This window comes from Exophiala dermatitidis (assembly GCF_000230625.1).
Source record: "Exophiala dermatitidis NIH/UT8656 unplaced genomic scaffold supercont1.8, whole genome shotgun sequence".
Taxonomy (NCBI): Eukaryota; Fungi; Ascomycota; class Eurotiomycetes; order Chaetothyriales; family Herpotrichiellaceae; genus Exophiala; species Exophiala dermatitidis.
Window position 1 is genome coordinate 332,873 of NW_008751653.1, and position 14,437 is coordinate 347,309.

The 14,437-nt window shown below is 52.3% G+C and overlaps 2 protein-coding genes across 2 annotated transcripts; both read right to left on the reverse strand.

The window, feature by feature from the left end:
- Window positions 1–668: 668 nt before the first annotated feature.
- Window positions 669–6,320, reverse strand: HMPREF1120_08871 (uncharacterized protein). Its single transcript, XM_009163141.1, has 2 exons — window positions 1,535–6,320; window positions 669–1,478 (listed from the first exon to the last, which is right to left on the reverse strand). Exon 1 carries the CDS (start codon window positions 4,841–4,843, stop codon window positions 3,638–3,640), a length of 1,206 nt encoding a protein of 401 aa, XP_009161389.1. The 5' UTR covers window positions 4,844–6,320; the 3' UTR covers window positions 669–1,478; window positions 1,535–3,637.
- An 808-nt stretch (window positions 6,321–7,128) lies between these two features.
- HMPREF1120_08872 (uncharacterized protein) lies at window positions 7,129–14,423 on the reverse strand. Its single transcript, XM_009163142.1, has 3 exons — window positions 13,881–14,423; window positions 8,021–13,824; window positions 7,129–7,897 (listed from the first exon to the last, which is right to left on the reverse strand). Exon 2 carries the CDS (start codon window positions 12,934–12,936, stop codon window positions 12,601–12,603), a length of 336 nt encoding a protein of 111 aa, XP_009161390.1. The 5' UTR covers window positions 12,937–13,824; window positions 13,881–14,423; the 3' UTR covers window positions 7,129–7,897; window positions 8,021–12,600.
- Window positions 14,424–14,437: the final 14 nt, after the last annotated feature.

Here is a 14,437-nt window from a genome sequence, read left to right on the forward strand (position 1 = left end):
GCACTACTTCCAGTGAGGTGACGACCACCACCTCTAGTACTTTCACCACTACCGTTGAGGCAACCACTACTACCAGCGAGGTATCCAGCACTACTGCCAGCGAGGTATCCAGCACTACTACCAGCGAGGTAACCACCACTACGACCGCTGAGGTGACCACCACTTCTCCTGCAACCACCACTACTACAGAGCAAACCACCACCACCACGACTACCACGACAGCTGCCGTCATTCCAAGAGCCACGGGAGCTTGCGCGGATCAGAGTGACCCAGTCACCGCCAGCAATGGCGTCCAATTCAACAGATACTGCGGCGTTTGGTGGCAGACCACTCGCTCGATGGCCATATGGCCCGGCTACGATTACGGCACCTGTGCCGAGGCGTGTGCCGCGACGGCCGGGTGCACGGTCTTCTATGTCAACAATAGCAACAACTGTGTCCTGTGGCAAGGAACCCCGATCTCCCAAGGTGCTTCGTCCACTGTCAACAGTGGTGTGAGGATTACTTAAACACCGTGATGTTCAGCTGCGGCGGTCCGTGATGGGGCCCTAGAGGCAACATTTTCTTTCAATTCATTGTCACAAATACTCTCGGACACGGGAGGCATTAGGGCACGGTTATATTTCGTTTGGATTCAGGTGTTGATGGAGATGAGAGGTTTTGGAGGCGCCGCTTTTTCCAACTTTTATTTATTGCTTTACTTAATCGCATGAACATTGTACTATACATAAGCGTCTTAATCGCCATGAAGAAAAAGGGACCATAGTATCTCCCGTATGCTCAGCTGCATGGTCGGCTTGATAAAGTCGCACTAGTATCACTTTCTCCTGAATGTGGGCATCAAATCCCCGGTTGCGACTCCAGTGTCGCTGGACGCTCGAAGGGTCTGGCCTCTACCGCACCTACCGCAATAGGCTGCATAAGTGACTCGGGAAGCAGATCATAGCGTAGTCAACAAACAAACATAGCCCCCGCCCGCATAGGATGGGGATACACGCCTTGAACCCAAAATTACATAGCATCCATGCAGCACTTCACCTTGTCAGACCGGGTAACCGCGGATAGAACACAGCCATTCCCACTCTTCCCAGTAGCAATACTGGTCCATCAATAGATTGTGTGTTGGTAATAGACAACCTTGACGTTGTCGCCTGTAGAGGCCTTGAGCCGTAAAAGGACAGCGCATATCCGGGGTCAAAGCGCTGCTCGGCAGGGCGTAGTGTCAAGTGACATTTTTTTGACTGATTGACACTGACACACACAGGGGGTGCACCTACCTCTGCGCCCTGGCGTTCGTATTCAACGTCGCGAGGGCAACCGTGCCAAAATTGGCTGGCTGGTGAAGGGCGGAGAACTTCCTGCGTGGTTTCGGTATGTGCTGTGTTGTCGCGTTCCCATTTATCACTTCTCGAAGTCGATGTGTCAGGAAATATGCAGTGTCAAAGTCTCCCGTGGTAAGGGCCGCTTGAGTTTGTACACTGCACGCCACGTCAGCAGGTCTAGAAACAGCCACCAACCGGTAAAGGGTGTGTACCAATTCCCCCCGGCTTGGGTATGTGCTGTCATGTCGCCTTTCCATTTATCCATTCCCATTGTGAATGCGCCAGGAAACTTGCGGTGCCAGAGCCTCGCGCGGCAGGAGTCGCTTGGGATGAAAGCTCAACATCAGCTTCTCGAAAACAGCCACCAACCGGTGAAGAGAGCATGCATTCCTCCTCTGTTGACATCCTTGAGTTCAGAGCGGTCTCTATGCAACGCGCGCCTTGTCAAATGCTGGTCCTTCCAATCCCCCAAAGCATGTATGGTACGTCCCCGTGAGACTGGGCAGCAGCGGGTTGCATTTTTCCAAAATTTGCTTGTATGCATGGCCGTTCTCCCTTGACCCTTTAGCCGGGCACAGTTTAAGCCATGGTCGAATACTCCCACAGAATCCGGTCCACTTCAACATCGTACCAAGTTTTGACTGTTCGGAGAAATAGGGTTGCACCCACATCCCCCGGACAGGAACGAAGTGATGGTGTAAGTTGGGATATAGTGAGATGATTCGCCAGAAGTTCAGATGGTAAATGAGACGCTGAGGCATGAATGTCTGGGACTTGAGGCTTGGAGCATATGATCAAGGACTCCTGGCCGCAGTTGGATGACCCAACGATTGCTTGCATACCAGGAGAGTGTCAGTCAGTTCTTTCCCCCTTCCTCCTTGGATCCTTGCAGTGGCTTTCGCCGCAGGCCGAAGTCGCCTGTTTGAACAATGTGAGACCAGAAACGCTATCCATTCCAATGATAACCAAGAGGTCGTTGACGGCCAGCGTCACGAAACAATGATATCCCCGGGTTGACACAGTAACCCGGAAGTCATCTGCAGTTCTTAATCGAACCAAAGCTTGCTATTTTCCTGCAGTGTCAACATGGAATGGCACTGAGCTGCTGTCACGAGCAGGGACATTGCTTGCAGCAAAAGCTTCCAGCGTCTCCAAGCCGGTATGCCCCACGTAAGCTACTGCTCAAAGTCATTTCGCAAGAAGGAATATGAGTAGCATTCCTGTGGTACGTCCAATCGCACCGCCCGCTCGTTCGAGTATCTCAGGCCCTTGTCTCAACGGTGCCAGTGTCGTTGTATCATGACACAAACGTATACAACGTTCCAGTCCCCACACCAGTCCAGCTTATGGGCACATGTATGCTGGGATGATACAACGGTGCACCAATCGAGTGGAAACACTTGCTGTCCCATTGACGTCGAATTTATTATTAAATGCATGGCCCACCGCTCCGACATGCTTCGCTCCACGTTTCGAGGGACACTTTCGCGGGTTCTGTTCTTATAATAGGGACACCCTGCTGGCCTCCTCAAAGATGTTGCTGTCAGTGTTACTTGCGAAGTTTCCTCTGAATCGCTATTTCTCCGATATCTTGTTTTCCAAGGCACAACTCATCACGTGCCATGAACTTGGAACCGCGGGACTGTGATACTACTGTAATCGAGGATTCACGTGTCAGGGTCACACCAAGTCCGCTCCCCCTCACGGCACATGCCTGCGAAGTGTGTTGTTCAACATGGCACGCAAGATACAGTCCACCAGGTTGAACTATTGCTTTCGACGGCCGTCCATTTCTGAAGTTCAGGATTACGCTGGTCTCGGACCCTTGACGTCCGCCTGTGCATCTCCCTGCCCCCTTTCACCGAATATCCTGTTTCCCTAGGACAAAAGCGCGAGCCGATGTCGAGCAATCCCCAACTTCTGCCAGTTAATGAGGAGGACGTCGAGGATGAGATGAAATTGAGGCGACTTGTTCAAGAAAAGGTGGTACACCCATGTATGACAAATGCGCATTGGCCTGATGAGAGCCTGCAGCTACGAATCGCCAAAGTATCGCTCGATCCGACCCCTCTAAACCAACATTCCCAATACCCCTGGACAAGCTTTGAGAATAATGTTTGCGCCGCTCTCATAAACCTTGGTAGCAAAAGAGGCCGAATATCCATCACAGACCGTGCCTCATACCAGACGTTGTTTGAGATCGACACTGGGGAAGAGAAGAAGGGTCATGTTATCTTTTTCCGACAGCCAGGTCAACGAGAGATTATCGCAGCAGGAGCTGAGGTGCGATGTTTCCGTCGATAAGAAGCGCTCATTTAGCGATAGTGTGGATAAGTGTGCTCGGTGATGACTGTTGACAAAACCGGGCTCACCTCGATTATTCCGACAACCTGACCATTGTTCAACAAGTGAACCTTGGAGATGGAGAATCCATCGTCATTGGCTTCAACAACCGTCTCAGTTGCAGTTCCGGACAAAATCAGCATCATTTTCAGAAGTGGGAACATCATTTGGTTCTCTTGTAGTTGGAAGCTCATTGAACCGGATGCTACATTGAAGTTGCCCCTTTGAGTCATGTTGCTCGGTTGGTCCAGGGGGGTTTGCTGGCCATAGGTCTCCTCACTCGGGGTGTGCAGGAAGCCTGAACTCTGTTGAACGAGGTTTTGTTGCTGGACAGGATTGACGAACGACACGGTATCTTCACTCTGAAGAGGCATCACCATCGGGAAACCAAAGCCATCTCCCATGCAAGCAGCTACAGTGCTAGTCGGTTGTTGTACCTGTAAGTAAGGACCCAGCATCTCCGATGACCTATTACTTCCTTGCAAGGCTGGCGTTGTGATAGCTGGTGCCGGTTTTGGGGGTCGAAGATCCAGTGTTTTCGTCCTCGCCGCCTTTGGACTCGAAGCATCCAAGGCTGCTATTGCTGTTTGGTCCGAAGAAAGGACGTCGGATAAAGATGGATCAGGACAGATATGTGCTCCCTGCGCCCCCTGATTCTGCGAAGACTCTTTTGAGCTATCTGGAAGCGGGGACTTTGACCACGGTTTTGTGCTCGACAGTTGTTCGGAATGTTTTTGGTCCTCGGCTTCCACCTCGGATAGTTTCGCCGCAGTATTGAGGAGATTCTCGATATTGTCCTTGTATTTTTCGCAGATTGCTCGTCCAACATCTGGAAGTCGAGGATAGTTCTTCAGAAGAGATCTGTAGTGATCACCGAACTCTGCCCAGAGCTGCTCACTGATGATGTCGAGGATGTAGCTACCCCATCGAGCAACGAGAAAGACCAGAAGTGTTTTGTCGACATTTTCGTAAGCTCGCTGGAATCGGTTAAGCGACCGTTTCCTCCTGTAATGAGTTGACCGTGATCGAATTTGGCTGCACAAGGTGTTGATGGCGCGCTCGAACTTATAGCCAAGCCGTTCGAGCTCATCGCCGTCGTCATGCAAATCCGTCAAGCCTGAAAGCCGCTGCTTTGCGGGCAAATATTTGACACGTCTGGCACGCATGAAGCGATCCATGACGCAAAAGACGTGCTGATTCAAGTCAGTTTTTGAACAATTCAGCTTCCCTGCCCTAACAAGCCACTGCAGAAACCAGAAAGCCCAGGAGACAAATACAGCCTCGTATCAACAAGTGCGGTCATTGAACATCAGGCAACAAATCGTGCTGCTGTCGCCCTCGAAGAACCAAGTCACAGAGTTGTCAACGCATCCAACTTTCTTCACCACACACCACCACAAGCCCCCCCAAAACCGCGTGGCAGTGTTGGCCAGTCCGTTGGGCGACCCAAGGGCCGTGGCGCGGACCGTCTGTTCATTCCAGACCATGGACAACCAATCAACAGCCTGTTACACAGAGCGCAAAGTGTGCTGGCAAATGCATGGCTGCAGGGCCATTCCCAGTCTCATTAGTTCCAATGTCCCAGTCTCACAGTCTCAGTCTCATTGTCTCATCCCAACATGAGACTGACACACTCGTGAACAGTGAAGAGCCAACCATGTAAGCTCCTCAGAGCGCCCAGCTGTTGATGTGAAGCCCCGGGCTGGCTGGTAGGAGTAATTCTCCCCGCAAGTTATTCGACGAACAGCCAGGGTCGTGTCCATCCGGGGGGATGTGATTCGATGCTCTGCATTTTGTTTTGGCTGGCGAGATGGTCTTGATGTTTCACCGTCCATGTCCAGAGTAGGTGCGGCTGATCCAGTCTACGAGCAAGGATAATCGCCTTGCCCGGATCATTTTGCTGGCAGAAAGGGCGTTGCATTCCACTCAGAAATGTCGGTACGCATGTTAGGGTCACTTATTTCCTAGGGGCATGAGGAGTTAGAACATGCGCTCTTCCCGGGGTAGGAAAGTCAGGGCGCACGCAATCTTAGCGCCGCTCGTACTGCCAACACGTGTAGTGTGTTGGTATCCTTCTGTGCAACATCAGTGTTAACCCGGGCCCTCGTCAACCAGCCAGGTTGCTTGTGACCTTGTTCACTTCCCCTGCCATGTTACGGCCGAATGTTATATGGGAGTCCAGGTGAAACTGCAATCACTGCAATAATGGTCGATATTTTGTCTGGGCTGTGATGTATGGCGGATCATTTAGCTCATGAGAAATGCGTTAAGAAACCGTCAATGCAACTACTAGATGCAAAAGGTCAGCAACCTCGACATCTAAGTGGTACCTAAGCAAAGTGAGACAAATAGTACAAAAACCTTCGCCGTGCTGATAGACCGACTTTGAAGTTTGAAATTGCGTGCTGTCATGGAAAGTGGCAGGCAAACTGGCAACCACCGCGCCTTCGCTGAAAACTCGGCCAGATGAAGCCTGAGGTAAAAGTAACATGCAGTGTCGATAAACCAACATCGTGACTCTATCAGATGAGTAGGGAAGGCAAAATTTCCATGCGAACCCTATTATGTTTGGTTAAACTTGAACTGTCACGTACGTAGCTGATCACGATGGAAGGACAAGAGGAGTAATAATTCTCTTCAATTGTAGGGCATGAAAAATAGACAGTCTCTATTCAGAAATCCTAGAAGAGCATCATAGTACAGTAGCTAACTTGGTAAGCACTTCTAGGTGCTAGTGAGTCTTGTTAAAACTTAACTTAAGCGAGAATTCGGGGTGTACTGTATGCCTTTGGCCATGCTCAAAGTTCAAAAACCCACGGGTAGTCATTGAGCCAGAATCCGTGGCAGTGAGTCAGTGATTCAACACCAGCAAGTTCGCCTCTCATTGTATAGGACCTTAAAATCGACCGACCTGCTGGCATCGTGGGACATTCAAGACCAAACATCTGTTTCAGTTTCTGCTGCAATACGGTGGAACCTGTTGACCATGCCTTGAACGATGTGAAATCAACCTTGGGCGGCTATGCAATCCTTGCGATGAAAGTAAGCCTGGACGACAGATGCAATTTTGTCCATCGTTATCTCCGCTTCAGTTTTCCTTGGACTCAGTTCTCTCCTTTGTGGACACTTTGTGTACATCGTTCCTCAAAGATATACTCTTCTTGCATCCACATTGGATGTGTTTGCGGCTGCGAAAAAGGCACAAGAGCACGAGGCATGAGTTCGATACCTTTGGCTGTTCAATTACAATGTTGAGCCTAGCACCTCTGGTAGGTGAGACAATTGAGATTCGACAGGATACCAACGAATCTTCCGCGTGTGTTGAGCTTTCCCAAAGGGGAGACGATTTCATCATGTATGATACGAGCGTTTACTACATTTTCCCAATAGCAGCATTGGTATCCAGTCTCTGGCGGCTTTCTTCAACGTCAAAGGAGCCCGCTTGCTTAGTAGACTTGCATGAGTGCATATAATGTATTAATATATGCTGCACTTCACAATCGAAACCATGAGAGCACAACGCCAGTGTCTTCCAAACAGTCAAACATAGACATCTCAGAGGCGTGATATTGGCACTCTCAAATAACGGAACCAACTGGCACACCTGGAGAGGTCCTTTAAGGCTCTCATGGAGCTTTCTAACCGAGAATAAGAAATAGCCCCGCTGCATAGATTTTACACATGGAGTACGTTGTCCTCGGCGGTCCGTAGTTGACACATTCTTCTATGGCTTTTCTTGAACTTAGGACATGATTGTTGCGATTTTTAACAGCACTATCAGATCACCCAGGCCACATCGTTGGCTGCTACACCCACCGTAACCTTTGCTTACCTTTTCGACGCAAGGACAAAACAGGACGAAACCCCGGCTGTAAGGACGACAGCTGAATCGTCATAATTGCCAGATCCATCGCTGCTAAAGAGATGGACTTGACCTGCTCGACGTCATTGTCCTTGGCTGTATGCAATGCTCACAATTTGAGCTACTTCGAGAGCTGGAGTGGCGCCGGCCAACTAGCACATGAGCAATGCATGTCTAAACGAATTAGGACATGCAATCGAGAAGAAGGTGACGTTCGGCCGTAGGGCTTGCTGGACTGTTATGATGACCCGCCTCTCGCAGAAATGTTCGGGTATCCAAGACTTGAGGTGTTTCCAGATGATGGACTCCCAGTTGGGGAGAAACAGGGTCGAACACGATGCCTGTCGGACAGAATGTCTCGACTTTGGGACTGATACCGAGCGAGTAGCATCAGTTTGCATTAGTGAAGCTGGTCAAAGAACACGGATCGCACAGTAGCCGTTGCATGCTCGCGTGACAAGGCATGGGGATGAGAAGCACCTGGTGAACTCACAATGTTGTATCCGTGAAAGACATGGTATGGTGACAAAGTTGTGGGCTGATCCTCAAGGCATGCCGACCAGCTGATGCTCCGTGCAGTGGTCATGGATACCGGGGATAAAGGCGCCGCTTTGGAGTGCCTTGATTGTTGGTTGGTCGCAAGCTTGCATCTGTCGAATATCTCACCGCTGGTATCCTCCGTTTTACAGTAGGAGTGTTCATCCGGCCAAGACCCATCGCCCAGCACTAGCAAGCGAGACAACCCCCTGCTTCATGTCCAGGCACAGGATCTGGAGGTTTGAAGTATCCCCTCCATGTAGATGGATAGCAACAGTGATGAGGTGTTGCAACACGAAGCCACCAGTGGAAATAAGAAGGCTGGGTTGGCGAGACGTCGGCGTAGTCTCCATCATTGCTTGTCAAGCCGAATGCAAGGAGAACAAGATGGATGTGAGATCCCGTTCAATGAGGAGCGATGGCTTGTGTTCAAGTTCGGTACGTCCAATCGCACTCCGATCTAAGCGAGTGAGGATGGACTAGTGAGACTGGCTTGGAGGATGGCAGGCGTAGATGCGGCCAACACGAGGTTCAAGTTGTAAGAAGATGCAGCCTGCGACTCTAGACCTTCCTGATCAGTCAGGGATCAATCGGCGTTGAGGCCTTCCGGGCGTGGTGTTGATTTTGCTGATGTGTATCTACGTGTCTGACGTCGGATCAAGCTCGTGTTGAGTTTGAGACGGGTTGCTTCGATTCTGGTGGATCTTCGGACGCCGGTGAGCAGCCGGATCGAGTATCGTTCCGCGCCTAAACTAGCGAGTCGCACTGGCAGTGGCACTGGCACGGGATTCCATCCACCTATTGACGTACTACTCATTACCTAGGTAGTAGTAGGGAAGGGAGGTCTTAGCAGGTGCCACCGTCTAAGTTCTACCCCGGCCTCGAAGTCCGGGGGCTAAGGCCGCATCCCCCGATGGCGTTGTCCACAACTGCCCCGCAAAGGACCGCCTGGGCCACTGCTCGTCTGGGCTGCAGTGGCCTGTTCTCCTGGCATCTTCTTGCGCGCCTGTCAGAGCCTGAGTGTTCTGGTACTTCCCACGCCCCGCGTCTTCACTCCTCCAGTCTGAGTTCATTCTTGGACGGCATCCGTGTCGTCGCAGTACCAAAGGTTTGCTGTGGTTCTGAGCTTGCGTGCTATCAATCAAGTTTCCAGAGCTCCGGCACGGGACGCTCCCAAAATCCCCTTGGATTTTGGCTCACCGTTATTCTCCTCACAATATGCTTTACCCTGCTACCACCATTAACCTCCCAAGTCCCGCATGGGGACAACCTCTCTGACTCGACTCGTGGACAATGGCAAAGCAGGGGTAGGTGTGTAAGGACGTTTGTATGACGCAAATCAGTAGCTCGGCCACTGTGCGCTGTTCAGCTGAGTACCGGGCCAACTCCACCACAGATCTCAGATCCTTGTCAGTGTCTGGTGCAATATGCAGTCCAGCGCCATTCTCATTGCTGCTTCCGTCGAAGAGCAATCTTGCGCCCCTCATGTCAAGCAGGAATTAGGATGCAGTGCCCCTCTAGCGTCTTTCTCCCGCGCGAATAGCGGATGAGGCAGCCATTGTCGCGACGTGCTGCCGTCCTGACACACACCAAGTCTCAGGTGCTGCCAGGTACATCCCTCTGAAAAGGAAGAAAGACGGGCTGTACGGGCTTCAAAGTTCAAACCTTCAGCTCCAACCGCGACAGTTCCACCGACATTTGCTGGCTACTGACTCGCGAAGCTTTTCGATGACAGTGAATGTGGGCGCAGCATGAATCGCGCATGTCGCACGGCACGAGGTCAGCGGCAACCTGAACTGGTCATTCCTGGCACCAGTCCAATCGTGTCGTGGCTTGACGTGCGTTTTCTTTCAGCCGGGTTGTTGGACTCCTCCAAGACCAAATCGAACCTATGATGCGATCCCAGAGCACGGGACCATGACCTCCTGCGGTGGCGTTAATATCCTTGAAAGATATGTCCCGCTCGGTCTGTTTGTTCGCTATCCCTCGTCCCCAGCACCCTGTCTTTGCGCTCTAATTCCAGCACACATCCCCATCAAGCTAGGCCAGCCTGAGCAGCAGCAATATGGCGCCAAATGCAGCCATCTAGTTCCTCGTATTAATTGCACTTTTCTTTTCCCGCCTTCTGTCTTTGAATCTGCAAGGGCTGAGAGATCAAGCAGCTGCTTTGAGTCCAATCGTGCTTTCCCACGCCGGGGTCCATGCTTGCTTGCTCACCACCGACCGGCCTGAGCGATAGAGATTTCCATCAGCCTGTGGATCGCGTTTTCGAGCCCTTCTCTGAGTCATTTTCACCTCCAATGTCGTTAAATTTGTGCCTTCCTCAGCCTTTGCCCATATCAAAAGCCAGCTGACTCGTCTCCTCCGAGTCGGTTTGGCTTCGGCTCTATTCTCCACTGGCCTGTACTTTTGTAGTATCCATAAAAATGGTCAAAACTCTTGTTCGGTCGCCTTTCAGGACCAGATGATGTCCAGCCCGCCCAGGTCAAGGGTGTGGGTAGCTTTCGTGCCGCTCCAGCCGTCAATCTCGCTCGCTTGATCAGCGCACGGCAAGTCTCAGCAGGCCCCAGTCGCTCACATTCCTCAGGGTGCATATTTCTCGTCCAAATGCCAACCCTGACCCTGCAGCAAACATTCGCCTGCGTCTGCAATCTCGATGCCATTGAGCCCTCTCCGCCAATGACAGTGCCGACTTGAGATCTTGCTCCACTTTCCGGACACTCTCGCTCCACGGCGTTGGAAAATCGGATTCGGACGATCTGATCGCCGGGCCACCCAATGCTCCAAGTTTGCCGTGGCGCTGTGGAGCGAGCTGATTTCCAACCCTCTGCTTCTGCAATGGTTGCACCGGCCAAGCCAGGAGGCGCCTAGGACATACTGCCTTTGATTGAACTGTACTGGGAGATTCACCCTGGCAAGTTCTGATCGCCTCGCTTCGCTTCGTCCGCCACCAGCAAGATTCCCCTCATTCTAGCCTGTTTTGCTTGTACATACCGGTGGAGATTGCTCCGCGCTTCTATCTCGAACCTTGTCGCCTGGGACTTAGAGCCAATGGACCTGCACTGCACATCTTCACTAGAACAGGTCGACCTGGTTGTCGTCCAGTTGCATGATGTCTCTGTTCATTTGTTCTTCAGGCGCTGCTGATAGTCGTCCAATCGATCCGCAACCCTTACATACCGGCTCTGCTGATCGATCCAATAGAAACACTCAAACATGGCAGCAATCACCATCCGTCGATGCAGCCGCATACACCATTGGTCACAGACTGGTGCTCGCTTCAAGGTCTTCTTCACAGTACTTGTTGCCTCGCCTTCTTCTGATGCTGTCAGGGCTCCTCAAGCCCTGGGCTTGGCGCCTTTCCCCGTGTCGGAGCGTACCCCTGCAGTGAGAAAGGCATGCAATATCGTCGCGCCGCGGGACTGGACACCGACGTGATTCAAGCTGATCGGAAGACGCTCATACGAGAAATGGCAATGGCTCTGCATGAATGATGCTTCGACTCAAGCCACTCCCATACTGAGAATGCAGCTGATACCTTCGACGCGACTAGCGCACGAGATCCTGGCTCGAGGTCCGCTCGATTGAAAGGTGGCAGCTGGGTAACGGATGGGGCGCCGCTGTTTCTGCTAGTTTTTTGTTACCTTTCCTTGACAAGGATCCGAAGTCCTTGCTCCAGAACTGCACGCTTGCGGCTAGTAGCCAGTCTCATCATACCAGCTAAGGCGAAGTGGTGTCCAGGTACGTTTTCGCTAATCGTGTTTGCCAGTGGTCAGGCTGAAAGCCCAGCCCACCCGCTGTACAAAACAAACCTATATCAAGAGCTCCTTCGACCTCGATACAGTGACTCGTTTTCATCTTCTTTAACTTCTGCTCCAAGAGAGACCATTCTTGGCCTCTCACACTCCCTTTCGATTGTGACATTTCTCCATCAGCATTACCTCTTTTACTTGCCCTGAGTTCTTGCCCTAGCTTTGACAGCTTCGTTCGGGTCGTGTGGCTGGTATTTCCTGATGAGCATTCCACTGGCTCAATCCCAGAGCCAGCGAGCATCTCCTGTGTCAATCCAGCCTCGTCCAACAATCCAGAACCCTCCCAGATTCCTGTTTGGCCTAAAAGAAACTCCGCAGGAAGAGTGGCGCACAGGTCGAAAAAAAAGACGTCAAGCAAAGCTACCAGCGACGCCAATACCGATAGTCCCGAAGGCTGTCACTCCACCGCCGTCACCGAAAGAACGGGCGAGACGCGCAGCAGCTGCGCGAGCCGCCAGACTACGGTTTCTGGAGAAAAGGGTTGCAATTCCGCCACTCCCCAGACACCCCCAGCCGTCGGAAGCCTTGATTGAGGTTGCCGAAAAGGTCTTGGCCAGACAAATAGGGCCTCAACCACCTCCACGTCCAAGGACAAAGGAACAACGTTTCCTTGAGAAACAGGCTTGCAGAACTGTCGGAGTGCCCAGTGCCTTGCCCAGTGCCTTGAAAACATCATCTTTGCGGCGTGCCGCAGATCGACGTGGACAAACTCGCCGGGTCACATTCAAGGACGATCCACAGATCGCCTGGGAGCGACACCGTCGGGCTTTTTCAACTCTTCTGCATTCTCCCCCAGACACTTGTATTTGGTCGACTGTGTTCCCAGAGACCGGGTACTACGTTGTAGTGGTCCCTCCCCCCGCAGCTGCTCCAGCATCAGAGAATAGTCTTCGACCCATTCTTCCTCGGGGGGCTTTACCACGTCCGGTCGTAACGTTTGTGCCATCTGCTCATCCACCGGCCTTGCCAGACAACACCGTATCATCTGAAGAGACCGCGGTATCATCGTCGCCCATTGAACAGAGGCAGAGCGAGGCGGCATCCAGCGTCCCGTCACCATCTGATCCTGAATCTTCAACAAACGTCTGTCCCTCGTGCTCAATCGCAGTCAGCGGTCAACTTTTCTGTTCGGCACCAGGTTGGCCAGCAGTTTGCCAGGACTGCGTTCTGACTGAATATCAGTCCTTGTCTCCCACCGGCGAATACGATTTCCCCCAATTAGACCCTCCGACACCCTTCTCGTTCATTGAAGAATTGCATCGGCAGTTGGACTTGGAGGATTCGGCACGAGACCGTCAGGCAACTGAATCCTCTCCAGCATCCCCGAGTGAGCCGGAACAAAGGAGCACAACAGCTACCCCCATACCATCAGGTTATCCTTCTCCTGCAGGCAACGAGGTAGAGTCCACCCACAGGTGTGCCTCGCCGAGTTCACCTGAGCCTTCGCCCGGTTCCAGCTACACGGCCCCTGGTCAGGCACCTGACACTGAGGTACCGGGCACGACAAGTGACTGTCAAGGCTTTGCGACCTCTTCTCTGCAACAGCAGGCCTACCCATTTGTTGGCCCTTCTTTGGGACAAGAAACTTCCTTGACCGGATATTCTTCTGTCATAGATCCTCGACTGACAGGGGAGGCGCTGTCCACTTGGAGCTGGCCACAGGAGGCTTGGAGTCAGCCAGCTATTCTTCGTTGGCCTGCGGAAGGCCATTCTGAGAATTTCCAGTTGCACCAGCTGCCAGATACTTGGCAGAGTCAGGCATCAATATTCCCTCCACAAGCAGAGCCGTGTCTGTTTACCAACAGCTGGCCTGGAGAAGCGTTGCAGCACCATCAATACGCATCCTTTGCGGCGCAGAAAGCTCTAGAAAGCGCCACGCTTGAGGCGCCTTCGTCAGACAACGACCCAGAGGGACAGCCTTCTCCAGCTCAAGATCTATCCGTAGTCTCTCCAGCATCGACTGTTAACGTTGTGCCTCTTTCTGATCTTGACTTTGCCGCTCACCTAAAGTTATTTCGTGCTCCTGTGCCACCGTCAGAGATCTCAGAAGTACACTCTTCAGACCAGGAGTCATCAGAGGCTTCTCCAATACCGACTGCCTCTCCAGTGTCGATTGTTGAGCCTCTTTCTATTCTGGACTTTGCCGCTCACCTACGGCTGTTTCGTGCTCCTGTACCACCGTCAGAGAACTCTGAAGGACATTCGTCTCCAGGTCAGGATTCATCAGACGCCTCGCCACACTCGACTGCCTCCCCAGGATCGACTGCCTCGCCACTATCGATTGTCGAGCCTCTTTCTGACCTTGACTTCGCCGCTCATCTGCGGTTGTTTCAAGCTCCATTGCCACCGCCAGCAGTCTCGCTGGGACACACACCAGGGCCGGGTTCGTCCGTGACTTCCCCTGCATCAACTATCGTGCCTCTTTCTGACCTTGACTTCGCCGCCCACTTGCGGTTATATCAGGCTGCTGCGCGCGCTTCCGGAGACACACCAGGTCCGGATTCATCCGTGACTTCTCCTGCCTCAACTATCGTGCCTCTTTCTGACCTTGACTTCGCCGC

Excerpts from the sequence above, each read along its gene's own strand:
- HMPREF1120_08871 (XM_009163141.1), bottom strand. The coding sequence starts at position 4,843 with ATGGATCGCTTCATGCGTGCCAGACGTGTCAAATATTTGCCCGCAAAG.
- HMPREF1120_08872 (XM_009163142.1), bottom strand. The coding sequence starts at position 12,936 with ATGGTGACGGGACGCTGGATGCCGCCTCGCTCTGCCTCTGTTCAATGG.